This window comes from Synchiropus splendidus, chromosome 3 (genome assembly GCF_027744825.2).
Source record: "Synchiropus splendidus isolate RoL2022-P1 chromosome 3, RoL_Sspl_1.0, whole genome shotgun sequence".
NCBI lineage: Eukaryota > Metazoa > Chordata > Actinopteri > Syngnathiformes > Callionymidae > Synchiropus > Synchiropus splendidus.
The window spans coordinates 11,259,344-11,287,056 of NC_071336.1; the positions used below are offsets into that span (position 1 = coordinate 11,259,344).

Consider the following 27,713-nt stretch of genomic DNA (forward strand, 5'->3'; position numbering starts at 1 on the left):
AGTAAAAACTCACCCTTTGAATCGTGTTTTACCACACAGCTCCTCTTTTATAGCCTGGTCAAATACAGTACTGTTTGCTACCATGGGTTTTAAACACATTTGGAAGAAGAATCAGCAAAACAATGCATTTTATGTTCTTGGATTTGTTCCAAAAAAAAAAAAAAAAACCAAGGCTTGTGGTCCTTCAAAAAGTTTTTAAGAGCAGCCTTTTATTTTTTTAGATATTATTATTAGAAAAAATGTTGGACAACACAATGAACTTCATCCAAGTGAATGAATTCATGATGACAGCAAAGTTCAACACTGTGTTTCACATATCAAGGTGCATAGATATAGCACCTCATGTGGACATCACTCTCTTTCCAGAGCTCTTTTTTTCCCCACAAATACAAATTGATTGTTAGACAAGAAAATTCTTCCAATGCTGGTCCTTTCACTGTTCAACAGTAGTGATAGTTGGGCTGTTTTCCCTGCACACACTCATGTATATAATTGGATTTGTAGTTTTTGAGATCACCTATGTCTATTGCATATTGTGGTTTCCATATCTCTTTTCCTGGCACTGCTGATGAAAAAGAAAATAAGAAAAGAAAACATAAACACAAATATAAGGGTTTAGTACTGCAGCCTCAAATGTATGGTCTCCCCAAGTTTGTATAGGTTTCGTGAGAACACTGGTTTCCTCCCACACGCATTCCAAAATGATATGAACAAATTGTTTTCATCATTTTTGTTTTTTGTTTTGTCTATATGTGGCTGACAACCTGCCCCTTGGGTCGTGCGCAAGGTTAACAACAGACTGAACCCAATGGAAGTGAACAAAAGTCAATTGATAACGCATAGTTGAAAGTTAAAAAAGAGAGACACGCTGACCGAATAATACATGAAGCTGGGTGGAGAAGATTCTCTGATCTGCATGATCTGTGACAGAGGGGTGGCAGATAGTACTGGACTGTCCTGAGACCTGCCATGATGTGTGGTTAAGCTCTGACTCAAAGACGCATGACAGAGTTGAGGGCTCTGATGTGTCTAACCAAAGTGTGCTCTAGTCAGGGCAAGAGCAGAAATGGACTGGCAACCTCCATGTTGTCTTCCTCTTATTCGCATAACACCATAAAATGCAGAGCATGTCACATGTCCTGTCACACGCACAGCCTTGAATGTAGCTGGACTCCATTTTTGAGTTACACTGCATAGTGGGAAGCTAAACACATTTTTGTGTCATTGAGAACCCAAATTCACTTGAGCACTGTCGCGTTTCTCAACACCATCGGTTGGTGGGATGAGATGAGACACAAACTGAAGTTTAAATAAAGGACATTTGAGTGAATCATGCTTGACGTTGGGAAGTCATCTGTGATGTGTCTGCATGCTTGTGCTCGAGGGTGTGTCACGCTGACCCAGGCTGCCATGTTCCAGGCAGCCACAGAAAACAAGGCATAAAAAACTAAATAATTCAGAGAACATGTCTGAAAGTTACAGTTGAATACTCAGGCTCGCACACGTACACAAACGTAGTGGCACATGCTGGTTTCCTGTCACTCATATATGGCAATTGTAGCATGTGTTTGAAAATATGTCAGTGTTACTCGTTCATAGAGAGGTCTGAGGTCAGTCATATCATGAGAGTGTGTGCTTCGTACGCGAGTGGGACATGTCATGAGCACATTTAAGCCATTAATAACAGTGAGCCTGCAGACATTCATGAGTATAAGACGATTATGATCTGCTGTATGAATTAAAAGGCTAAGTCACTGTAGCACCGTGGGAACTGTAGATGAGAAACAGACACACAAGGGAGAGAAAGAATCGAGTCATTAAAATCAAATCAGACCACAGCCATAAATCTGAAGCTACGCGTGTGTTAGTGTGTGAATTTACGTGTATGCAGCTGTGAGAGTGCAGGTGTGTGTGTTTGTGTGCAGGCGGAGACAGTTTACATATTTTGGAGGCCAGAGCAAAGATTTCGGCATGTCCCCACTTGATCTTGGCCAAATAGAGCATGAAGAGCAGAACTTAGGCGCTTTAGAATCATTACAGCTTCATTTTAATCTATTTGGTCACACATCCACTGTGACCAGTTTTCTTTCTCTATATTCAACTATCTTGGAAATAAAATAAATATATTTTTCTTTTTATTTTGAGAGACATAAAATGCTGTTAAAATCCGCATTACTAAAAGAATCTCAATCAGATTGAAAATTGCTAGGAACAAGACTCCATTTAAAATGCTCTGACTTCACAAAAACCACATATGGCGCCACAGCCCGCACTTTGCCCACCTCTGACTTAACGTGAGCAAAAACTCTAGATATATAAGCAATCTGGCAATACACAACTAGCACATGAATGAAGCGGAACATGCAAAGTAGGGAACGTGGTCATAAATATGAGCACGTGGCTGTAGTGTTGGTTACCTATCACTAGATGGCGGAAACACTCAGTCTTCAGATGGAGCTCAAAGAGCAGGGTTGCATAGAACATACTAGCATCACAGTTGGGGCGCAAGTTAGGTCATAAAAACTGTTTCAGTCAACACTCTGAGCGACTCTTAAAAGAGAGGTCACTTCCCTCCTTCACTACAGCTGGCTCTTGCAGTTCCTGCTCAATTAATCTTTAAACAGCCAAATAAGTTTACTTTTGGAGCCATAATGAACAATATTGCTTTGACAGAGGAAACGGAGCAGGATTCATTCAGTGACTGGATCAATTCGCATATGTACTGGAACTATGCGTATAATAAAGCTCTGAACCTCCTCAAGACATATCTTCATTTGGGTGGATATTATAGGACGATGACAGCTGATGCTATGTAAAATAATTTAAATCAAAACATTTTCAAAGACAAAAACAGAGGCAGTCCCTAAGGTAAGTGTTCTATGGTCAATTATTACCAAAGAAGCGTGAAGCGACTGAAACAAGTAGGTCCAGTGTGTGTTAGGTCTTGCCAGTTAGAGCCTGTGGTTTGGACACACACTGCTGCTGTTTTATTTTAAACACATAACCATTCTTCACTTCACTTTTCCTTCTCAATGTTCCTCTCATGTTGGTTCACTTATTTTTACGTGCAGTGCTTGGCAGGTCTTCCTCTTTCATGATCAGCCCCTGGTTGTCATTGCACACAAGCCAGTAATGTACTGTGGGTTTAAACCCTTTAGCACATTCTGAGATTTCCTGTGATTTGTTTGAACATATCTCATTTAAGTACAGAACATAAACAGCACTGGGACTGACAGGATCATCATGGAAAACAGAACCCTTCTATTTTAGTTGCACTGGACTTAAGTGCAGCCTTTCGTACAGTCGACCACACGCTTCTGGTAAATATATCCCGTAGCACAATTGACATCTCTGGATTTGGGACTGCTTTTATTTGGTTTCACTCATAGAGGTTGATTGAAAGCAGCTGAGGGGAACATTCTTCCGCAAGGTATGAAGATTGTTATAGATTTCCCCAGGGCTCAATTTGGGGTACAATATCTTTTTCATCTTAATAACGCTTTAGACAGGCTTCATATTTCATTTAGGATTGAGATGGAGATTATTTTTTAGAGCAGCTAGTGACTTCAACTCTTTCAAATGATCCACTTTCATCGAGTGCAACGACTCTGATGTTTCCAGGGCTTTACAACTTTTATTTACAAACCAATTCCTTTGATAATCACCATTCTAAGTTTTAAAAATATTTATTATTATTATTATTGTTAGTAGTAGTTGTTGTATTGCATATCACCTTGCGTTTTGCTTCACATACTGAAGTCCTATTCTTGTTTTTATTTTGCTTTTCTCTGCGCTTCATTTTCAGTTGCAGATACGCTCGCCATGTGTTAGGATTTCTTATAAGTCTCAAGAAAAAAAGCAATGCAAGAAGGAATGATAAATGACCAGATGATCAAAGTCTTGCATAATTTTTTTTTTTTAAATAAATCTCTATTTGTCCTGGTTGTCATATCCGTGGACATAATAATACGACAGTCAGTATTATAATTAGTATTATATTCAGTATCATACCATGATGCAGTCTCAGAAGTTCCTAAATTCTTTCATTCATTGATCCACAAATGTTGGTAGCGCGTGAATTTGCCACCTGAGGGCGCTAAATGTGCATAAAACCTCTGACGAGTCGTGCACCTGCGGGCGTTGTATTCTAGCTCAGGAACCTCTTGGGACTCTCCGTAAGTTGCTACAGGTCTTTTGCTTTGTAATTTCTGTAGACTATTTAGTCATGTCTTACTGCTTCAGTTGTTAAAATAAGCATGATTTCTCCTAAACTCAAAGTCAAAACGCCCCATGGTCAGTATTATTTCCAGTGACCCTAAACCTGACCTTTTGGCAGAGGCTTTTAGTTTGTGTGAGAAATGGTTTGGGGTCGAATGTGATCGAAAAATGTCACAAGAGTGACATGAAAGAGAAGAAAACACGTGTAATATGAACCAAACATCAGGGGAACGGAATGCTCCGACTTATGTAACATTATGACATGATGGCACTATTTAAATGACAATTTGCGGATGTAGAGTAAGAGTTTCAGATTCCCCTGACTTTCATGTGTACGGTGGGAAATCGCGTCACAGAACCTTGTCACACCGAGAGGAAATATAGATTATTAATGAGAGGTTTTAAAGGTTGGTGGGAGTAAACACACCCACTTTCATTGACTCTCGTCCACTTCAGTGTCTCCGCGTTCTCCTTTTTCACGCTGAAAACAAGGAGGAGGAGAGAAGAAGAGACGTCAGGGGAGAGAGGGAGGGAGGAAGTGGAGAAAGTTGGTGGAGGAGTGAAGAGAGGGAGCAGATGGGAGGAAGGAAGCACAGGATCACTGGCAGCGCCTTTTGACCACCGAAAACCTTCAAAACGCGGAATCAACGCGTGGACGCGCCCGCTGGACGCGCCGCGGTGCTGTTCCCCTCATGTCTGACGAACTTTGACTGAGCGAGCTTCTCCTCCTCGCTCGCTCCTCTGATCCCCGGAAGAGAAGAGACAAGACGCCAAGAGTCGAGGAGCTTCGGAAGGACGGAAGTTCGTCCCCGGCAGAAGCGATAGCGATAGCCGCGCTTGAAGCGTCGTCGCTTGGGCACAAGTGTGCGCTATGGCCGGGGCCAAGCCGGGAGTCCACGCTCTGCAGCTGAAGCCAGTGTGTGTCCAGGAGGCGCTGCGGAGGGGGGGCAAGTTCATCAAGTGGGACGAGGTAACGCACACACACACACACACACACACACACACACACACACACACACACACACACACACACGCACACGCACACCTGCCTCTATTGACCGTGTAGCTGCAGGTGTGTGCTGTACCTGAACACAGGAGTCCTCTATCGTAAGTGTGTGAATCAGATACCTGAGCTGCCTTCATTCCTGTCCAGCCGGTTTCTTCCACACTGATTTTTGCTGTCTACAAGGAGCCAGGAGGCTCCGACTCATCGATGAGTCGGACACAACAGTGTTGTTGATCTGTGTCGGAGTTTGAAATCACGCTTTCAGAATCTCACACTTGACATGACTTTATTGCAGATCAGGTCATTGCCTGACCTAGTTAACAGCACACCTGTACATACAGTGTGTGTGTGTGTGTGGTTCTTTCAGTGTTCTCCGTGGTGAAAGTGTGTGTGTGTGTGTGTTTAGGTTCATCAATGATTAACTCAGCTGTTAAGTGATCTTCTCCTCTACCAGTCTCTGTCTGTGTGTCTGTGCCCAAGCTCACAGGCTTCACTGGTGATGAAACACTCGCACGCCTTACTGAATACACCTGTGGAAAGTCTATTCATTATGAATCGATGATTACTTCACAGTCCAAATGGATGTTTCCAGTCTCTCTGTGTGAAAACGATGGTCAGTTTGGTTTTGTGTACTTCCAGATTTGAATACAAACATGACGAGCATATTATACCCACATGTACTTGTTCTGTCAGATGATTTTTTTCCCCTCAGGGATGTGTAAGATTCATCATGATCTTGCTGGTTGTCATGGACGTCAGTCATAGTGTTATCGGGGAGATTCCCCATGCAAAAAATTTGTTGTCACTCTATATCACGTATTCCTCATACCAATAGGCATCACTCAGTGGTTGCATGCGTAAGGCCACTTATTTTACATCTCCCTGTTTTTTTTTCATAGAAATAATGATGTCCATGATGTCACCTCATCTTTTTACTTCTCTTTGCTCATCTCACCGCTCCGGCGCTTTGTTGTCACTTCCCTGTGTGATTGTTTCATAGAGCTGCGCGCCTGACAACAAACCTCTGTTTCTCAACTGTCAAGTGACACGCACGCACGCACTCACGCATGCACACACACGGACACTGACTCACGCAGGGAGGAGGAGTAGGAATGCATTCCATATTGACCGTCTTTCTTCTGTGCATGTGTTGGTGTGCGCGTGTGTGGCTGTTTTGTTCTGGGTGTGTGTTTGAATGACTTCCTGTTGCAGCTTGTTGTAAAGTCCCCCCCCCCGCCGTCTTCTCTCCACAGCCACAATTGAATTTAGACAAAATTCCGACTGGAATTCAGTTAGATTCCTCTCCTACAGCCAATTAAGCCTCCAGAAGTGAAGCTACGAGGCTCCATCAAATAAATGAACAGGAAAGTCAATAGAATATCTTGTCATTTGTTTGCAAAAACATCGTAAAACATTTGTGGATGGAGCTACATTGTGACATAACTATTGGAAATTCACAGAAACCAATATAACAAAGTAGAATTTCCCTTGCTTTCTTACCTGTGACGGCACAAATTGATATCCCTCGAATGCAGAAATTGTGCTTTGAGTTGCTCTGTGACTGACCCTGTTTTTGATTCTCATGGAAAAGACGTCTAGATACAATCATGAGACGGCAGGTTTGGAGTGAGGGTTAGCATCTTCTAGTCTGATGGCAGAGCTCTCCATGGCGAGCAAACAAAGGTCAAAGTCATTTCCTCGTGTTTTTTAAGGGTCTTGTTCGCAAGTGATGGCACTAACAGAGCTTGTATCGGACACCAGTGCTGGTCATTATTCGGTTTTCGTTCCAATATTTGCCTCCATCCAAGAACTGACTCACCAGGATTATGGATTTCCTTCATGGAGTGAGTGACTCTTGGCCTCATCTGACCTGCACGATGGAAGACCAGTAAAACTCCCATCCATTACACGACAAGTCCCATAATGGACTGCAACAGTTGACGCTCTTGTCATGTTATCAGAGGCTCCCTTGACACCGCTATGGCGATGGACACAGTCATGTGCTTGTGTCTGGGAGGAGAAGTTGCTTCTTCGCTTAGTGATGAGCCATTTGAAGTGGTTAAGGCTGTGTTCTGGTTGTCATCGACAGGGCTTTGGCAGGTGTGTCCAACTGACAATAAACAGTAGGTCATGGTTGTCCTGGACAGTGAAGAGTACGTGGGGACATATCTGCTGTAAAGTTGCAAATGTTGTTGCCTCATGTTTAAAAGCCGGTGTGTTTGGTCTTTTGTCGCCTGCCTTAGAATGGCCGGCGACGTCCTGGCAGAGGGGTGAGAAACGAAGGCAGAGGTGAGGGGTCAAATACTGCCACATGTGAAGTGTGTTTCTCACATCTGGAGTGATCCTTCATCATTTTGCCTACATCACTCTCTGGAGTCCTTATAATCGCTTATTTTTGTCACTCGTCCTCATTCATTGTCCCAATTCCTCTCAGTTTCCATCCCAAAATTTAAATACAGTACTTGTCTAAAACCGGCGTTTCAGGAAATGGATGTTAAATATGTCATTTCCCGCCTCAGGCCAGATAAAATGTTGGTGTATGTTTTCTGTTGAACGGGCAGTCACACCTGCAGATGGTGGTTGGCTCATCAAGAACATGTTCTGTTTTCAATGGAATGAAGGATTTGTTTCTCGATTCCATGTCAAACAGTCATGTCTCCCAATGCCTCACTGGAAGAAAGCCAAGTTTAAAAAAAAAAATAAAAACATGGAATCAACAAGGGACCAAACTTTTCTGTAATTTTCTGCTTCATAATCTTGATTTTTATTTCTAAACTCTTGGATATATTTTTCCATGTCCCTTTCTCAACGTTCTCAACTCTAAGTGCTTATTCATATGTTCATATTAGTTTTTTTTTTTACTATTCTTTCAAACACTGACACTTTTATTCTGTTCTCATATTTCATTCTAAAGTCTCCTATCTTCACCTGCTGGCTGGACTCCGCCCCTCCACACGCTGCAGAGTTCAAAGTTCTCACGACCATCAGAGACCCGACTTTTGCTGTGTTGCCAAGCGTCGGCTCCACCAAAGAGCCGCCATTATCTTAAACATACACATGCTCTGTAAATGGAGCAGAAATGTGCGCGCGCTCATTAGCGTGGTCGACCCGCTCAGGTCCTGGCCAACTGTGTCTATTAAAGCCTGTGAGGGGGAGAAATGATTGACAGATGGATGGAGGAAGGAAGTGTGGTGAGACCCCAAAGTTTTAATTATAGTGCGGAGGGCAATTGTAACCCTCCGCCTTTCACTAGCAGACACAACTGCACACAGACAGCAGGGAGTGTGTTTGGGACAAACATGTTTGTGCTGGAGAGTTTGGCTCTGAAGCTTATTCCTGCACTGTCAGAACAAACAAAAGTCATTTGTGTAACGTCATGCAGGTCAATCTGTTGGATCATTTCAACTGATTTGACATCGTATTTTGAGTTTCTGATGTTTGTGTTTTTCATTTATCTTCTGAATTCTGGATGTTGTCACTATCACTGTCGCCGCATCACTGAAACGGGATCAGCAATCTTAAGCAAAAATCAGTGGTCTCAGGTGTGTTTTCACGTCACCTGGGTCCTCGCAGCCTCTGCACCCGCTGCCTGTTGAAATCAGAAGCAGAAAACACCACAGCTGAACAGATTTCTGGGAAGTATCTCATTTGCCCAGCGGCCAAGTCGCCGTGAAATCAGCTTTACAACTTTCCAGTTTTTCTCGTCTCAACAGCCTCCTTTATTTTCTTGATGTTTATCATCAAATGATTTTTTTCCCCTCACATTACAGATATACATTTTTTATTGTCCTTTGAAACGCTGTGTTTATGTCCAGCATGCATATCTAATGGATCTTTTTCAAATTCAGCTGTTTGTATTGAAGCTTTTTTTCTCAACATCCACCAGATTCTGAATCTCTCCAAAAGCCAAATATCCCTGGATAATTAACCCACTGCTCGGAGTTTCTATTTTTAGTAACGTCATGATTCAAATGTTAATTGTGTTGAACAGTTGAAGCAAGTGGCAGGAGCGACTCTGAAGGAGACTAATGTGAGAAATACAGAAACCAAGCGTTCATGAGGTGCTAATATTTGACAGTTATGATTTACAATCAACATGTGTGTTGTCATCATGAGCAACAGGAAACAAATGAAACAATGGAGTGTCTTGTTGAATGAGCCATCAGCTTTTACATCAGACTCACGCAACATGTTTCTTCGTGACTACAAAGTGGGAGAATTGCTTGAGAGGATTTGGTGCCAAACTCCAACATGGATGTGTGTTTGTGTTGGCATCTCAACTCCATTCGATTGCAATGGTGAAGATGACATCATAGACATGTTATCGTCTGTCATCATGAGCTCCTGAGAAGGCTGGTGAATTCATGCTATGTTAGAGTGTGTGTGAGAGAGGGAGAGATTTATTTGAATCTACTCTAACTTAACCAGGTTAGAATGACTTCAAACAGATCCCCCCTGCCGTGTAGCTACAGCTGCTATATGCGGAGTTAATATTTGTCTTTCCTGGTTGGACCATTCATTATTCATACGTACCGTCTTCAGAAAGGCTATCATAAACAATCTTTAACTATAACCCTCTACATGAGTGACCCCGACTGTGGGGAGGATTGGACTCCATGTTTGACCGCTACTATCAGTGCTGTCATTATTGCTTGTCTGTTGCCATGACGTCTGTATTGATAATGGTAATGACATGTTGGCGTCAGCTGCTCAAGTGTAATGGGAGGGAGAATGCATGTCTGTCTCCAACACACACGTTTGTTTTGCTATTTTTGTGTGGACCTCTCATTGACATAATGCTTTCCCCATCCTCCCCCCCCTAACACATGACTAACCTTCACCAGGACTCTGAGCCAAACTTTGTGCCCAATAATAATAAACTGCTTTTACTGATGTTTTAATCCTCTAAACCTTGTGAGGACAGGCCAAAATGTCCTCACAAAGCAAGATGTCCTCACAAGAACCCACACACACACAAACACACGCTTTTCTATTGCTATCCCGGTGGGGACGTTGTGAGGTTTCTCATTGACATAATGCTTTCCTTGGCCTCTCACCCTAAACCTAGCCATCCAAAACACATGGCTAAACCAGGACTCTGTACCAAACTGAAACCCAGTTGTAATCACCCAGTTATTTTGAGGTCTTCATCCTCAAATTGAGGCTTAACCTCGTGGGGTCGAGCCAAATGTTCATATGTCAGCCAATGTCATATGGTCCTCACAAGGTTAGTGTTTTGTCAAGAATTGGTTGCCACATAGTGGAATGAACAAGCTCACAAACACACGTTGGCATCTGTATCTTTGCCATAATGTTTTCCCCAGCCTCTCACCCTTAAATGAACCATCCAATATGACTAACCTTTACCAGGACTCTGGACCAAATTTAAGCCCAATCATGATTATTATTATAATTTTTATTATTATTATTTTGACATTTTCACCCTCAAACCTCTGTGTGGACCACCCAAAATGTCCTGACAAAGCAAAGTCCTCAAAGGAAATGTACTTAAAAACTCTAGCAGTAACTATTGATGGTTTTGTATTTGTATATAAATCCAGTCATTTAAACAAGACATTATCCTTTAAAGACTGATTCAACTGAAAATTCATGTGACTGAATATGGAGCAATGGATTGCGTTGCCTGGTAACCACTTGTCAGTCACCAAGTAGCCTGCTGAGGCACAGTGTCACTGTAAAAAGAATAATTACAGAGCAATTGAAACCAGCATTATGATGTAAACTAATCCTGGGTGAACAATGTGCAGTCAAATAGAGCACGAACACGTGTGTGGGTCTGTGTTTGTGCCATTTTTCTGGTATCTTCTTGATGTTCAATAGATGTTCAAAATAAAATGATGAAATCATGCCGTCATCTCATGGCACAATATAATCCAAGTAATTTTGAAATGTGGGTTTTAATGGAGATGTTGCTGTCATGCAGGAACCCAACAGTGGCCCCCCAACACTGGTGACGCTAAAAGTGGACCCTGATGGCTTCTTCCTCTACTGGACGGGAGGCGCTAACCTGGTAAGCCAAACTCGCATGCGTACGCACATGCATACATGCTTATGGAAAACAATAAGTCCTTGCAGTAGTAAGACAGGAAGTCCATGTCTGAAAAACTACTGCTGCTGACCAAAGCTTACTTCTTTTTGGGTAAGATAATGTCGTATTTGACAGTGTGTGGTACCACTTCGTCATGGTATTTTTTTTCGCTGGTGGGCGCAGATGAGGCGTTTAAAATTCTTTATCAATTCAGATTTATTCGTCCCCGATGAGGTCACAGCAAAACTGTAGAACTAAACTGTAGAAAAATCCTTCTATTACTGTGTTTTACTACTATTCATTACGGTCTTAATTCAAACATTTGTTGAGTTTACAGTGAATTTACAGTACGTAGTTTGACATTGAGTGGTTAATAGTATCTATTACCTTTACTGTATCAATTTAGACGTTTAGTGGGTTAAAGCATGCCTTTGTTCAACAAAACAACTTTTTTTTTCTTTTTACAAAGCTATTCTCCTCTGAAGTAGAAAATGTTGACATGTTTATGATATTGACAATCTTCAAATTCCACGAATTTTTTTTTTTTAAATACACTGATTTACTCTGTTCATTTTATTTTACTTTTTCCTCTTTATTTTACTTGTTCCTTGTTTTGTGTGTTGCCCCTCAGAACAGTTACTCTTTATAATGTGGCCCTCGAGTAACAATAATTGCCATCACTTGACTAAGATGATCCAGATCTCAACAACCTTCCATTCAACAATGACATGGACTTGAAGAATATTCAGAGCCTTTCCTCTTAATATATCAGAAGACATGAAAATGGCCTTGTCTACCTTTCATTTTGATAAAATATGTAAAGACATTTTAATTTGAAAATTATTTAACTTTTCAATGAAAAGCTGAGCTGAGCTGTTGACATCTTGGTGTCTCAGTTGCTTTGGAGTGGTCCGTTAATTCAGTACCTCTTCATCCTGACATCTTTGTGGTCTTTGTCATTTTTGTTGTTTCCTTCCATCCATCTTTTCTCCCCACATCCGCTCGTCTCTCCCCTCTCCCTGCATCGTCTGGTATCATCCTTCTCCTCTATTAGATTTTGCATTTGGACCATGGATCAGATATAATTAGTCAGAAAGAAGGAAGTGAACCAGATGAGTGCTGCTACTGTATATGTAATCAGATTTATATGTTTAAATACATGACTATTTAAAGTACATTTGTTACCCTCCATTATCAGGACAAAACAGAATACGCACACGTGCACACATATATACACACACATGTGTGTATATATATATATATATATATAAATCTCCCTTGCTTAAACTAGCTGATGGATGCCAATATGTTCCCAAACCAGAGTGAGTTCTCATGCGAGAGATGGCAGCCACCAGCCTGCAGTCACTTGACCCAAAGGTCGTGCCATGACTGAAACATGGTCTCATTTTATTGTGTTGGAGTTTGATTTTTAGCCATGACGGAATTGTTATGAGATTGCAGACGCCATATGTCTGTGACTCTGGCATCTGTCAGGAACTGAGCGTTCTGAGCAGTCTGCATTGGTAGGATGGCGTTGACTTCATAACCATGGAAGCTCTCTATCTGCATGAGTAGCTTCAAACTGACCATGTTTGTTTATTTTGGCTCTTGAGTTTGTGGACTAATCCATTACAAATATTTCAAGCATAGATAATTCTTCCACAGAGCTGATTAGGAGGAAATGGAGACGGATAAAGTCGCCTGCACAAAAGTGCAGAGTCCGAAGGAGAATTGCCTTGTATCGCAGGAAGTCCCACAGTCTCATAGAATCTTATCAAAATATAGCCGACTTATCACAGACTTTCTGGAGTTCATTTTGTCTGCCTCACTGGCGTTGGTCACAAACACGATTATACCGATCACACAAGCATGTGCAGTACGTCACCTCTCTGGGTGCGACACCTCTGCCAGGGTCTAAAGCTGGAGTTCCCGCCCAAACCTCCAGGAATATTATCCTCTCTGAACATGATCCGTCTTCATGCCGGTAAATACCATGTGATCCAACATCACAGTGAACTGGGAATGTTCTGGGAGTCCAGTTGGATCAAGTGACACTTCAGAGCTGTTTCATTAACCTGTGCGTGCCGCCGTGCGTCTGCACGAGTGTGCGTGTGTTTTCATGTAGCAACATGTGTTAGCAGCACACAGGTCCTTCTGTATCACTGTGTGTTTTCGGATAATGGGCCGTTGGTCGCCCGAGGAGCTGTTGTGACACAGTTCCCCTTCGTCTTTCCTTGTCTGAAAGCACACCAGGCCCCTGTCTTGTCTGCTGCCAGGTTGGTGCGGAACTACATTTCACGACATCATCAATCTCCGATTTTATTAAAGAGCTCATTCTTGCATGCTTTCCTAGTTTTCGACAGCATCATGACGATGTTAGTGGGGGCTACTTGAGTCATAGCAGAGTGTGTTAAATGAACAAGCAGGAAACATGATCTGACACTGTTTTTCAGAACTCCACCCTATTGTGCAGCAGTGTAACCAGTGGCGTGTGATGGGAACTTTCTAAGCCTATATTGACATTTGATATGTGCAAGTTCACTGTATTACATAATTCCTTGTCTCTGCTTCCCATGGACAGAATGCCAGAGCATACCAGGCTCCGGGGGGGTTGTGTTTGCTTGCTGGTTTACATTCGAGCGCACAAAGTGGGAACCACGCCTTAAATGTTTGAATGCCTGTTTAATGTTGCAGACAGTGAGGCTTTTTACACCTGCACGACTCTGTGTCGGTTCAGGTTCCCCTTCGTAACCTTGAACCAGTCAGCATGTTCAGATGGGGACAATCTGGCTCCCAACCTGTAAAAGTTGGTTCACAGCTGAAGCCCACAGAAGTTTGAGCTTGAGAGCCGGGACATCATCGGTGGTGTTTCATATTCTGTGCTTAGGACGTAGATCGATGGAAATCTAATGAAATATGTGCCTCTGCTCAGACGATTGTCAAAACCTCTGGCCTATACCCACGTGCTCTCACGCCTCTGATGTACTGGTCTCCTGTGTCTCCCCATTCAAGTTGTTGCCTGCTCTGTTGTTGGATGAAAACACAAAGCATCAAATGCTTCCTGAATATCGCCGCACCTGGTCATTTTGCCGGTGTCTTGTTTACTGTCGCCTGAGGAACACATTACTGCGGCTTCTAGCTTTAGTTCTATTTAAACTTCTACGCAGGTTCCATAGAACGCACCAAAGTTCTGAGGATCCAGAATGGCACCAGTTCCAAAACCACAACCATGCTGGTGTTAAAAGCCTCCGTCTGTTTCGATGGAACGAACAGGTACACCTGTTTAGTGTAATTTTAAGTTTAATGGAAAGTGAATCCACCTGCAAGCAGAAGAGTAACTAAACATAGGAGAGTTTCACTATCATTGCAGTTGATCGGGCTTTGATTTGTTGTCATTGTCAGTCATTTAGCCACACTGGATAAGGACCTTTAATTTATACGTATTGTGTGTGATCCTCTTGAACTTATTTGTACACAAGTTTGGCTCGGATATTCATAGATCCAACTGACTGATTTGAACCAAGTTCAATTGAATCTCTTACTTTTCTCTTGAGTTCTAGTATTAGTGTTGAGGATAGTGTTTTAGATGACTGGAACTGTACCCAGCTGTTGTGTTAAAAGAAACATTTTCCCAACACATTCTTGGTCTGTAGATGGTTTTGAGACCGATTTGTCCCAAATGTCAATCATGACCGCCCTTTATTGCTATAGCAGTCCTTCTCAAATAGTGGGACGTGAAGCGACGCCCGTTTTTTGGCGTGCTAGAATAAAGTGTAATTGCACATCCACTCATGATTTTCTTTTTTTTTTTGATGCACTTTAAGTACAATGTTATGCTGAGGTGTAATCATAATAAGTTTATAAAATTATACTATTAACAGAGGCTGGGGGGCGCAACAGAAAATAATAGATAAAAGCACTGCACTATGGAAGTAAAGTGGCCGACATTCGTTCCCACCTTAAGGTGGTGCTGACCGAGACTATGATACATTGCATTAGATGGTTCTTTTAAGGTCACATTAACAAGATTAAGTCTGCATTATTGGAAAAAGCACAGGCATTATAAATGTCCTGACGGGCATATGATGTGGGAAGTTAAAAGTACTGCATAAAAGAACGTTGGAGTATCATCCTGAGAAGAAAGAAGCCGCTTTATTTGGGCCAAAACGCGAGGTAGGACTTGTCTCTGTGGATTTACAATCCAAGATTTAATAATCCAGACGGCTCTGTTAAGAAGCTTCACGTCATATAAATATGGAAATAAAGCAACTGTTAATGGGTTTCTGCACATAAAATGGAATGGTTTTCGTTTTGTGTGTTTATACAGCTGAGAGCACAAACACACTCTGTTTCTCACCAGGTTAGTCTCCTCAACTGTTACAAGCATCAGCGGTGAGGTTGAATTAAGTCAAAATATTTAACATCGATGAGTCATTGGCGTGACAGTGGGTCAAAGGTCAACACCTTTTAGAGGGGGTTTTATTAAACAGTTCATTATTCACTGTCACTATGTTTAACGCACGTCTTCCTAAGACAGAGGAGGTACATGTGACTCCAGAAAGCTTTTGGTTTGTGCCTGGATGACCCTTTCATGAATTTGTCGGCCCTTCCGGGTGTGTAATCTTGGGAAAATCGAAATCCATAGTATTTCAGGATATGTTGACACCATCCAACACATCAGTGTTGTGTTCTCTATTTTTTTCTGTTGCACTGTGTTGGATTGCTGACAGTCTAACAACAAGTAGTAGGGCTGCGTAATGAAAAGACAGAATGAAGTCAGAAGGTGCACGAAATAAAAACTGTTTATTCATGTCTTCCTCAGCCCTACTCTTTTTACCTTTGTTCAGCTAGTTTCGCCAAACATTCTATTTCCCCCGTTGTTGATGCCACCGCCACCAAACACTCTCAGTCTCATCTAAGGACCTCTGTCTGGGTCTTCTCTCATTAGCCGTTTTTTTTCCTTCACAGTCTCTTTGACCACAGTTTTATTGAACAGTTGTGTCAAATTATTGTTTTTAGTGATGTACCTGCCAGCATTTATGCCAGAGCCCATGGTTAAAACAATGGAAATGATGAATCCCTTTTGCAGATAGTCTGTGAATTAACATGTGTTTTCCTTGTAACTTCTTTATTTATGTAAATTATACTGTTGGACTCCTGAACTGATTTGCATTTTATGCAAATGTATCAAATTGTTTTTCCAAACTGACGACATAATTTCATTCAATTCAGCATTAAAAGTGAGTCAAGAGCCATTATACTGTGTGGTTTCTAATTTACGAATAGTGATTGTGCAACTTTGAACTTCAATTTATGAATATCTTGCAAAAATCTGCCAACAAAAACATCATTGATCATCGATCAAGGTAGCACTGTATCTGTCACGTGACTGAGTTTGGAGACATTTTACTGCATAGTTTTGGCGTTAAGTTCTTTGGTTCACAATAAATGTTGATAGAATTAAGGTTTTGTTGTTTAAATATCAGTTTGTTGTCCTAAAAATTTGCTCGATATGCTGCTGCAGTCAAACCAAATGCACTTTGATTGACTAATGCTCAAACTTTGGGTGAAAATGGATCCCAGATTTCTGTATAGACAGCCATCCATTTATTTGAGGCCTGCTTGACTTGCAGACTTGAGTTTTCATGACATTTAGGTTGTGTTTTCATTCTGTGTTTGTTTACAGAGCCAAATACAATCATGAAGTCACACTGTGCCCGTTCTTTTGCACTCAAACTGTTCAAATTTGTTATTTTCGTTTGAGATTTTCAATAAAAAATCTGTCTCATTTTGTGAGTATCGTTTTGTGACGTTACTATTTCCTTACACCAGTAGAGTAAGGAGGCTACTTTTTTTTTTGCATGATCATTCTGTTTCTGCTTTGGTTTGTTTTTTTTTCCCACCACTTTGCCAGCTGCGTAGCTTCCAGATGTTGAAGTTACTTTTCCCTTTTTCTTGAATGGAATCATTTTCTGAGCTTTCACAACTTCTTCATTGTTTATTACAGATGTTTGTTTCTCATCGATCCGCCTTGTGCTACTTAATCTGTTGCATGTTTTTATTCATTTGTTCAGACCATGGAAACCAATACATATTGTTTTTTTTTTTTTGGACAATTTATTATTCTTTACTTAACGCTTGTAGCTCAGATTTCTGTTTGCCGGCAGCATGGCGGCCACCTCTGGCTCCCAACAAGGTCTAAATTTTAAATGAGATGTTAGCAGTTTCAGATCCACATCTGCTGCAGCAGATGTTACCACAAATCCTGGGTGTAGGTTTGTGCAGATTGTACATGGGCAGTTTAAGACTTGGGAGCTGAAGAGTTGAGAATACTTGCCTGTTGTTCCTCGGACATTTTCCTGAAAGTTGATTGGCAAAGGAATGTTATAGTGGCCGGAGTAAACAGTGTTTGAAGTCTGGTGTCGTTGAGGTATGAAGCATGATATTGAGTTAGATTTTGTTATTGAAGTTCCTAACACGAGCACGATGACGTGGCGTGATGAATCAAACTTTATCTCACATGCTCGGATTCCTCTCACCAGACCATCAGTCAGTTTTCCTTGTTGCCATGGAAGCTGCCCTCTCCAATATCATGTTTTCCCCCGAACGATCCTTCGCCTCAGTTTCTTGCAACACTTTTAATCTCCAGTTCCCTCTCAGCGTGGGAAAGCGGACAGGAAGTTGTTAAGACTGGGGAGCATGGGGCTCTTGCCTCCCCCTGTCCTGCTCGCCCTCCCTCAGGGTGCACGGGTCATGTCAATAACACCTGAGTGGTGAGTGGTTCGTCCCCCCGGGGAGGTAATTGAGTCGCCACAGAACAACAGTAGCCTCTGATAATAGGTCTGCACACAGACACACACTCATGCGCGTCCCCACTTTGTCACTTGCCATTCATCAAAATCGCCTGAACATTGAAATGTTGGGCCTCTGTTTGTTTTTTTAATCTCAGAAGAAAAAGCAATGTACACAGTTTTCAGTGTTGTGGCCTCGGCCGCTCTTCGTTCCTCAGGCAATAAAACATCAAGAACCTTATGAGTTCAGTTGCTTGGAACAAGCGTGTAAACCAACCATACTTTTCAAAGTGACACGCAGAGTGGAATGAACCGTAGCTGGAAACATAAAGATGTCCACAAGCTTTTCTCTCTGGGAGCTTTCTTCACTTGGATTGATGTGAAAAATGTGCCATTTCATCCTTTAGTGGGGATTTTTGACAAGTATTCCCAACAGTGATGAGAGAAGAGCACACTGTAATTATCTCTGTATGGCTCATGTACGTTATGTGCAAATTTATTGCTGATATTGTTCTTATCATTTGCTACCACCTATGACGTTTACGTTTTTGTACAGTTTTATGGATATCAACTTCCTTCTGCAAGTAAACTCACTGACTTGCACATGCACACAGGAAGTATGTTGTCATTTGATAGATACACGACTTCCCTTAGTTTTTTTCCTTTTGTTCACCCCACTTTCACTTTACTGCATGTTTTATGTTAACATTATCTGAGACGCACATTCACATATACACCATCTGTGATGATGCAGGCGCTCGGTATCGCTCAGTTGCAGACACCTCATCTGGTCAACTGCTCCTCAGGATCTCGCTTCCGATCACAATGCCATCCCTATCCATAGCTGACCCGAAATATGTCCGGATCAAATTCAAACTAAGGCGTGGTGTGCAAGGGTGTGAAGTGGAAGTGAGATCAGGTGGATCCACCAGTTTGTATTTTTTATTGTTTCATTTTGTGGACACGTGGTCATGATAATACATATCCATTTCTTTGCACTAACAAATCATAAAACAAAACCCTTACATGGAACCCAAGATGCCCACCCCACCCTCTGTAGAATATGTTTAATTACTATTTATTATATTTATGAGCAAAATAATACTTGCTAAACACTGGTGCAAACGCCTTCCAACTGGTCTGTTTTGATGATAAACCTTTGATAAACCTATTCACTTTGCAGATAAGTGGACGGGCTGTGCTTCCAGACAACAATTTTCTTCATGAATATGCTAATACTATGAAGCAGCAGCCTGTGCCGGAGTTCTCCACATGCCTCAGCCGGGCTGGCTAACAATCGCTTTATGTGTGTTCCTACTGCTGCAGTTAGAATTACTGTAATTTACGGACAATATGCAGCTACGTTTTTTTTTCTCATGGCCCGAAAGATCCTCGCGCCATAAGCAACGATGTGGCTAGTTTCCAGATTTTTATTTTCGAGCGAGCTCCATGGCTTGATATTTGAAGTTTTCTACATTGATATTTAATATATAAATACTTGGATATGCTGCTGCATTTCTGACAAGTATAATTCTCATGTTTTCTTTTTGCACATTGGAGTTATTTTGTTGTTTTGTTATAGGGCAGCGATTCATTACCCTTTTGGACTTTAAGGTGATGATTCTTCTCACAATATATTGCTGAACGTACAGTACTGCAGTATTTCGTGTCACCACTCCTGTATCGAGATACGTATCGTATTGCCAGATACCTGCCAATACACCGCCTTGCTGGTTGTTCAGCATTACTGTGGCATAAGTCAGTGGCCTCTTATTTTATATTACCAGGTCAAAACAATATCACCAATATATTTATATGGTTGATAGACATGGAAGAGATGAATGAAGGAAGCCATGATGCAGTAACCATCTGGGATCAGTCGATCACAACAGAGATCAGAGTTGTAACGCACCTCACCCCAGTGAACCAAAGTCCAGTCATGGAGTTGCGCAGGGTTTTGGGAGAGATCACTCCCAGTGGCCAAACTAACAGATCTTTGAGTCAGAGCTTGTGGCGCTGCATGGATAGGATGGCGTGGGTGCACCCTCAGGCTTTTGGCTTCCTGTGATCGGGTGTGTGCATGTGGGTGACAAGGAGTGAACAACATTTGAGAAAAACAGCACTGCTCCCCACTCCAGAAAAGTGTTCCGGGGCTGGAGTGAGTGCTAGCTTGATATAAACCCATGAAATATGAACAGGAAATAGAATGAATCCTTGATTGGGTGAATATTTTCAATGTTATCGTCAGTGCTTTACACAAACTCATTTGTGAGAATTACTCATTCATGAAACATAAACATTTGTGTGTATCAGCTGTTTCTCTCACCTCGGCACAGTCGAAGTGTCTGCTTTAAATGAGGGAAGAAACGGGATACCTATCCTGGGATCCTGATTGTTTTATCACCATAGGCCTGCATCTAAAGAACTTTGCTTTTACTTGGTCAAGTCTGTCTGTTTAGTTGTAGCCGTCTGAGTAGATGAAATATTTTACAGTGGTTTTGCTTACTTCATAAATCATATTTTTCAGAGGCTGGACCTTCTTTACTCAAAGAGTTTCAGTTCATAGTGGTCGTGACTCGTCTCAGACTCCTATATTTACAGCTGGCCGGGTCATAAGCAGCCCCCAGTTCTGCACCTGTGTATGAAGGATCCTGTCTCCTCATACTGGGTCACCCATATTGCATGTCCAAAGTGGAACGCGCCAAATTATAGAACCTGAGTCAGAGCTGAACAATGACCTGCTGTGTGCTTGTGGTGAAAAGGTTTCTCGTATCGGGTGAGAAAAGATCAGTTAAAATTAAATGAAGCAGATGGACATCAAGGCTCCTCACGCTGTTGAAAGACCGAGCATCACTTTGCACTCCTCGGTATCCTTAAATGTCAAGACGCCGACTGCTCCTTCTCAAAGTTTGTTTTTACTGTCTGGTTGTATGACTTGTTGTTCACTTGTATTTGAGGAAAGAAGCAGCAAACTTTTTTTTTTTTTAATTTCTTTGAAGAAGATGCTTAGCTCCTCTGTTGCAGTCAAAGCAAATCAGTGCTAAAAACAATCCAACTCAAGACGTGAGTAAAGCGGCTTCGTAATGACAAGCTTCACAAATAAACTGATGGGTCACATGCTTCAAAGCAGCTCCACGGTGAGGTGGGTGGAACAGAACAACAAGAAACTAGCTGAAGGTATTTAGTGTCACAGTAGTTCCTCTGGACTGAAACCGTCCACATCCACATCCACTTCCTGATGGCCGTATTTAGTCGTGTACCATGCGACCTGAAACCTTTGGCAGTGTTTGGGTTCAGAAGAAACAGATGTTGCCGATGAAACCCTATCAGTTGAGCAAGTCATTGTAGCCCTGCTCCAAATAAAGGAAGAGGAATCTGTGGAGTTGATCACTATTCAGTTACGCAAATAAGATTAAAGCGATGACTAAGTCAGCCAGTGGAGTCACAGACACACAGATATGCACATACTAATCAAAACACACACTCGCAGAACAGCAGGCTGGAATATGTCAAGAATGTGCTGAGAAGTAGCCGACCTTCACACGGACACATGCACCCTGCTGCGCGCACGCACACACACACACACACACACACACACACACACACACACACACACACACACACACACACACTCTATCGGCTTTTTCTGATCATGTATGACAGACTTGACTTGTGAAGAGCTGTTTCCGAGCTAGATTTCTTCACAGGGACACACCCACACACGCCAGGCTTGCTTGAGAGGTCAGGATATTTCACAAGTCAGGACTTGCATGTTGCAGTTTCACTTGTGTCTGTGCCACTCTGAGTGAGCGCTAACTGTACACACGCACACAGACAGAGTGAGATGGCAGACTAAGTTGTAATCTCAATACCACGGTCTCCAGGGAGTCACCATGGCAATGGCAGAATGGAACCACGGCCTGTGGGAGACCAGAACCCGTGTGTGCGTGTGTTTTACTCTCCAAGGAAGTCAAACATTCTCTATAGGCTGACCAAAAGTTTGAGTCAAGGTTCACTGGGATTGGTGGAACTGATATTGACCTTTGACCAATGACGGCCAACGCAAAGCCTCAAGAGAGTGGTGCTGTGGAACAATATGATCATCGTGTTTAAAGTCATCTCACAGCTGACTTCTGCTTCTCAATGACTCAGTTTCGATTTTGGACCTTGCAGTCAGAACGTTGGTGGTTCATTACAACAGTGTCAGCTTTTTCTCCGACAGGAGACGCTGGTTCTTGAAATACTGTAGAATGCTGATCCTAATCTAGTTTTGACGAACATTTAGAAGTTGCAAGTATCTCATTTGTTTTACGCAGTTAAAAGCCATCAGTGGATTCCGGGGCAATTTCATGCTGTTTTGAAGTTGTAAAATGAAAGCTTCAAAAAGTAGCAGAACTGCATGACTTAGCCTGCTGAGACCCTGCCTCCTCATACAGGAACATTTTTGCCTTTCAGCACTGTGGATTTTCATTTTCTTTAAACTCTAAAAACTAAGCTATCTGTTGACATATAAGCGTTTTCTTTTTTTATTTGTTTGAAAAAGAAAACTACTTTCTGTACAAAGACACTGTTCAGTTTTCATGCCTCTTAAGCCACTGTTATCCCAGATGACACACGGAAATGAAAAAAGAGGTGTCAAGTTTAGAGAGAATTTATAAAATGATCTTTGATTAGAATCTTTCACTCCATCTGCCGACCCCAGGTGCAGTGAAGTTCGAGTTAATTCCCATATCAGAATGATATGAGATTGATTTTTTTTTTCATTTGGGGTTTTGATCTTTAACCAGAGACAAGTGTGATCACATCCTTCCTATCTCTGGCTCTTTGTGCTTGGCACTTGGTTCAGTCACAGTTTGCGGTGTGTTCTCTGTTCAGCCTTAATGTACTTGGATTTCCATTTTATTGCTTGAATCATGACCCTCATGGCTTCTGTCAGATGTGGTGCAATCAATGGCTTGTACAAATGGAAGCTGGATTCTTTGCACAGACATTGAGAGTTTGTTGTTCCTTGGCAGTGTCTTCCAGAAATGCAGGATTTCTAGTAGCGTGTGTCGTGTTTAAACACAGCAAGTCGCCATTATGAATCATAAGCTGTTTCAGGTGGCCAGGTGTGTTTTGTTGATATTGTTTGTCCAATGTTTTGGGAGTGTGAGTGAAACGTGACGTCACATCAGTAACATTTCTTTCTTGTTGCAGGAGGTGGAGATTCTGGACATCAGTACGATCAGAGACACCAGGACTGGGAAGTTTGCCAAGCAGCCAAAGGTCAGTGGGTCTGTGTATATTTCTGTGTGTGTGTGCGGGCTGTCACCTCCTGCTGTCGGTGACTGTCAGTGAAAGGTGCAAGAGTTCTCTCTCAGCTGGTGGACGATGGTGACGGAGTGTTTATAAACCTGCTGTCAGAATGACCCTCAGACAGGAAGTGACGAAACGTTGGGCAGATGGGCCATGAGACAGGAAGTGATGATGCAACATAAGGGAAGGGCTTTGGTGTCCACACTTTCCTGAGTTGCGAGTGGCACTCAAATACTGTGCTTTTGAAACCGTCACTAACCCTCAACTGACAGCTCAACCCCACGTTGCTGCCCGAGCCATCTCTCAGTTGGCCTGTAAAATCAAAATATTGTTTAAATGTAAAAAACAAATCACACTTTACCTAATGGACAGCCACGTTGAAAGAAAGGGCATCTGTATAACTACAGTAGCCACCTTCACAGAGCTGTGACTGGAGTCTGTCACAGTCAGACTGACACACCTGTGTGAGCTGCTGGTAATTGGGCACCTCTTGGCTGGGAAGTTTATGTATAATCTGAGGGAAATATTTGGACTTGAATTGTACATCAGTTCAGTAACTGCTCTATTATAATTCACGCGTGGGTGTATTCCATTTATGCTGACGTGTGCATGTGTTCACGGCAGGATCCAAAGGTCCGTGAAGTGCTCGGTTTCGGGAAAGGTGAGAACGTCGAGGGGAAGCTGGTGACCGTCGTTTACGGCAACGACTTGGTCAACATCTCCTTCCTCAACTTCCAGGCCATGCAGGAGGACACCGCCAAGGTGACTAAGCTCCTCCCTTCTTGTCTGATCCTCCATCTCCTCTTTGGGTTTCCTTCTCTATGTTTGTGTTTTTTCTCCTCCTGCCTCTTCTCTCACCTATTTGCATTCCGTCCCCCCCTTATCTGCAGCTCTGTACTTCTTGCATCTCATTTGCTTCTTTATCTCATCTCAGGTCTTCTCTGCACCCTCGACGGTCTCCCCCTCTTTCCTTCTCCTTTTTAACATCTTATTCTCAGTTATTTACTCGTCTGCTTCCTTATCTCATCTCCTCTCCTTGTCTCCTCCCTCATCTCTCCTTCTCTCCCTCTGGCTCTTTGTTGATGCTTCTCTTTTATGACGTTAGCTTAAAGGAATGTTTCTGTTTGTTTTGTCCACCTTTCCTCTATTTTTCCTTCACCTTTATTTTGAATGTGTTACATTTTTATCCTATGTGTATGTAATAAACATGGCTTTTCTCATCATCAGATTTGGACAGATGAACTTTTCCAGTTGGCAACAAACATCCTTTCACAGAATTCGTCGCGGAACATTTTCCTGCTCAAAGCGTAAGAACTTTTCCTTTTCTTTCTAATTTAATTTACCATTAAAAAAAAAAAAAAAAAAAAAAAAGCATTTCCAAGACTAAAATTTCACCATTGTCTGCAGGTACACCAAGCTGAAGCTGCAGGTGAACCAGGATGGAAAGATTCCTGTCAAGAAGTGAGCATTCACCAGTGGCCTGGTCACATCTGGTGACACAAGTTAACTCCGCTCTGTTTGTTGTCCAGCATCCTGAAAATGTTCTCGGATAAGAAGCGAGTGGAGACATCACTGGAGCAGTGCGGCCTGGTCAATAATCGGGTCATTATTCACCTGGTTTCTTTATCCGCTCTGCACATTTCATCGCCTTTCTATCTGCTGCTTTCTCTCTGAAATGACATAAACAACAACGATTGAATGCTGATCTGAATGTTGACACTCCATGACACATTTCTTTCTGAACAAGTTGCTGTTCTTAATTTATTAAAATTCTAATATGGTTATTTTATTGCACACATTCATTAATTGTGCCATGAAGTTTAAACAATTTTGACTTTCACAAATGCGGATCTGACAAATATTTGAGGAATGAAAGCATACAAATGTTGTCTTATATTAATTTTGTTGCGTCGTTTACGTACTTTCTGTGGGATCTTGTGCAGCAGGAAGTTTCAGACACTTCCTTTTCTGTCAGTCCTGTCGGCGTGTGCACAACAGACCCCTGTCTGTGGAGCGTTTCAATAATCAGTTTGAAATCACAAGACTGAGTAGCAAGAAAAGAGAGTGGGCTGTGAAACTGCCTAGTCAGCAGGTCTTGAGCTAACCTGGTGCTGCAGCGCCTCCTGGTGGAGGTTTGAGTGCAGTAATTTGGTGTGGTTGGAGATAAAATGGCTTGAGTTCTCCAATCCCACAACATTTACATTGATATATATCTATCTATGCAGTCCGAGGGGATTAAGCCAGACGACTTCACCTGGGAAGCCTTTCAGAGGTTTCTGGACAGTCTTTGTCTGCGGCCTGAGATCCAGAGCATCTTTGAGGAGAGGTGAGTGACATTGTCCTCTCTGTATGTCCAACATGTAACGCTGAGGATCGTGCCTGTGTGTGTGTGTGTCTCCAGTGGCTCTAAGGGGAAGCTGTTTATCTCCTTGGATCAGCTCATGGACTTCATCAACCGAAGACAAAGAGACTCCAGGCTCAATGAGGTCCTGTACCCGCCGCTCAAACGAGAGCAGGTTCGGCAGATCATGGAGAAGTACGAGACCAACAGCAGCCAGCTGGAGAGAGGTCTGGCTCGCATGCATCATGCAAACACATTGTACCAAATGAATCTGGTTGAACTAATAGCCCGAGGCGTGACCTGATGCGCAGGTGTAACGGTGAGCCTGTGTGTTTTTAGACCAGATCAGTCTGCAGGCGTTCAGCCGTTACCTGGGAGGAGAAGAGAACAGCATCGTTCCTCCAGAGAGGCTCGACGTCATCGATGACATGAACCAGCCGCTGTCGCACTACTTCATCAACTCTTCACACAACACCTACCTGACCGGTGAGACTCAAACGTTTGAGTACATTTATTGTACAAAACCCAAGCTCACACACACACATGTCCGTCACCGGTGCGTGCTTCCAGTGGGTCAGCTGACTGGGCTGTCCTCCGTGGAGATGTACCGGCAAGTTCTGCTCACCGGTTGTCGCTGTGTGGAGCTGGACTGTTGGAAAGGACGGCCGCAAGATGAGGAGCCGTACATCACACATGGCTTCACCATGACCACTGAGATTCCTTTTAAGGTAGACATCAAAGGCAAAGATGTTTACAACCCTCGCGGCAAGCTGGTTGTTCAATAGCTTGCTGCTCTCATGAGCTTTCTGAATGCTCACTGCCTTGAAATGTCCCGAGCACAGGAGGTAATAGAAGCCATCGCTGAGAGCGCCTTCAAGACATCGCCATACCCAGTCATCCTGTCTTTCGAGAACCACGTGGACTCGTGAGTGCAGTGTTTAGCATTTAAGAACACACACACATGCACACAGAGTTTATTTTGGAGGCTGCTTGTCTGCTCTTTTAGAGCCAAGCAGCAGGCCAAGATGGCAGAGTACTGCAGGACCATCTTTGGAGATGCACTTCTCATCGACCCCTTGGAGAAATACCCGGTAAGATTTGAATTATGTTTGTGTTGAAAGCAGAACAGCTCTGTGCTGCTTTGTTATTCACTCTTTCTATGACTGCTATTTACCGTATGGTGCAGCTGCAACACGACAGATGTTTCCAGTAAAACCACATGCACGCGATGATAATTTGATAGTAAAGGTATTGAGTGTTTCTCACCCCCCTTTTCCGATGGCGTATCAGCTTCTCTCTGAAGATGACTTTTGTGACTGTGGCTAATGTTTGGCCACTGCTTGCTCACATGGCTCTCAGAGCCGACTGATCCCTGCCTTATCTTGTAGTCTAGTGCTAAATCATGAATGATTTGTTGTACAAACATTTTGTCAGGATTTACAAGAGTGAGATCGCTGCCTCTGTTAAAAGCTATAAGAGGCTCAGGATTGTTTGTTGAGGGGAACTTAATGTGTCTCTGTTTATCACTGGAGTCCAGCAGTGGGTTCATGTTGTGGCGATGAGGCGGTGCCTCTTTTATAAATGTGTTTGGTTGGAAAAGTTAAAAGTCTCTGCTCCCCCACAGCTGGTCCCGGGTCAGCCGCTTCCTTCGCCGCAGGAGCTGATGGGAAAGATCCTGATCAAAAACAAAAAGAAGCATCACCACCATCGTCCATCCAGCAGCGGCAGCATCCGGCGGCGGGAGCTGGAAGAGCAGACTCCGCCTCACAACGGTGACCTGTGATGCCGCGTCAGTGCGGCGGCTCGAGTCAGTTGCTGGGACTAATGCTTGTGATTTGGCAGACTGTCCTCTGATGGACGGGGAGGGAAGTCAGCTCATGACCAACGGCGAGGAGAAGCTCGCGGAGAGGATGATGAAAGATTTAGAACCAAGGAAGTCCATAGGTGGGTCTGATGATGAAGATGACAGAAACCCGGTGGTGATGGGCTGGTGAGGCGACAGGAAACACTGTC

General features: G+C 42.8%; 1 protein-coding gene across 1 annotated transcript in view; it reads left to right on the top strand.

Moving 5' to 3' along the window:
* Positions 1-4,725: 4,725 nt before the first annotated feature.
* The window catches only part of plcb3 (phospholipase C, beta 3 (phosphatidylinositol-specific)), a 28,551-nt gene continuing 5,563 nt past the window's right edge, over positions 4,726-27,713 (top strand). Inside the window, exons 1-15 of the mRNA XM_053860509.1 lie at positions 4,726-5,188; positions 11,169-11,255; positions 23,261-23,329; positions 23,984-24,121; positions 24,587-24,666; positions 24,767-24,820; positions 24,889-24,961; positions 25,585-25,685; positions 25,761-25,927; positions 26,040-26,186; positions 26,271-26,428; positions 26,543-26,625; positions 26,707-26,791; positions 27,325-27,472; positions 27,543-27,644. Coding sequence (XP_053716484.1) covers positions 5,090-5,188; positions 11,169-11,255; positions 23,261-23,329; positions 23,984-24,121; positions 24,587-24,666; positions 24,767-24,820; positions 24,889-24,961; positions 25,585-25,685; positions 25,761-25,927; positions 26,040-26,186; positions 26,271-26,428; positions 26,543-26,625; positions 26,707-26,791; positions 27,325-27,472; positions 27,543-27,644 — 1,591 coding nt within the window. The 5' untranslated portion in view covers positions 4,726-5,089. The remainder of the gene's footprint in view (positions 5,189-11,168; positions 11,256-23,260; positions 23,330-23,983; positions 24,122-24,586; positions 24,667-24,766; positions 24,821-24,888; positions 24,962-25,584; positions 25,686-25,760; positions 25,928-26,039; positions 26,187-26,270; positions 26,429-26,542; positions 26,626-26,706; positions 26,792-27,324; positions 27,473-27,542; positions 27,645-27,713) is intronic.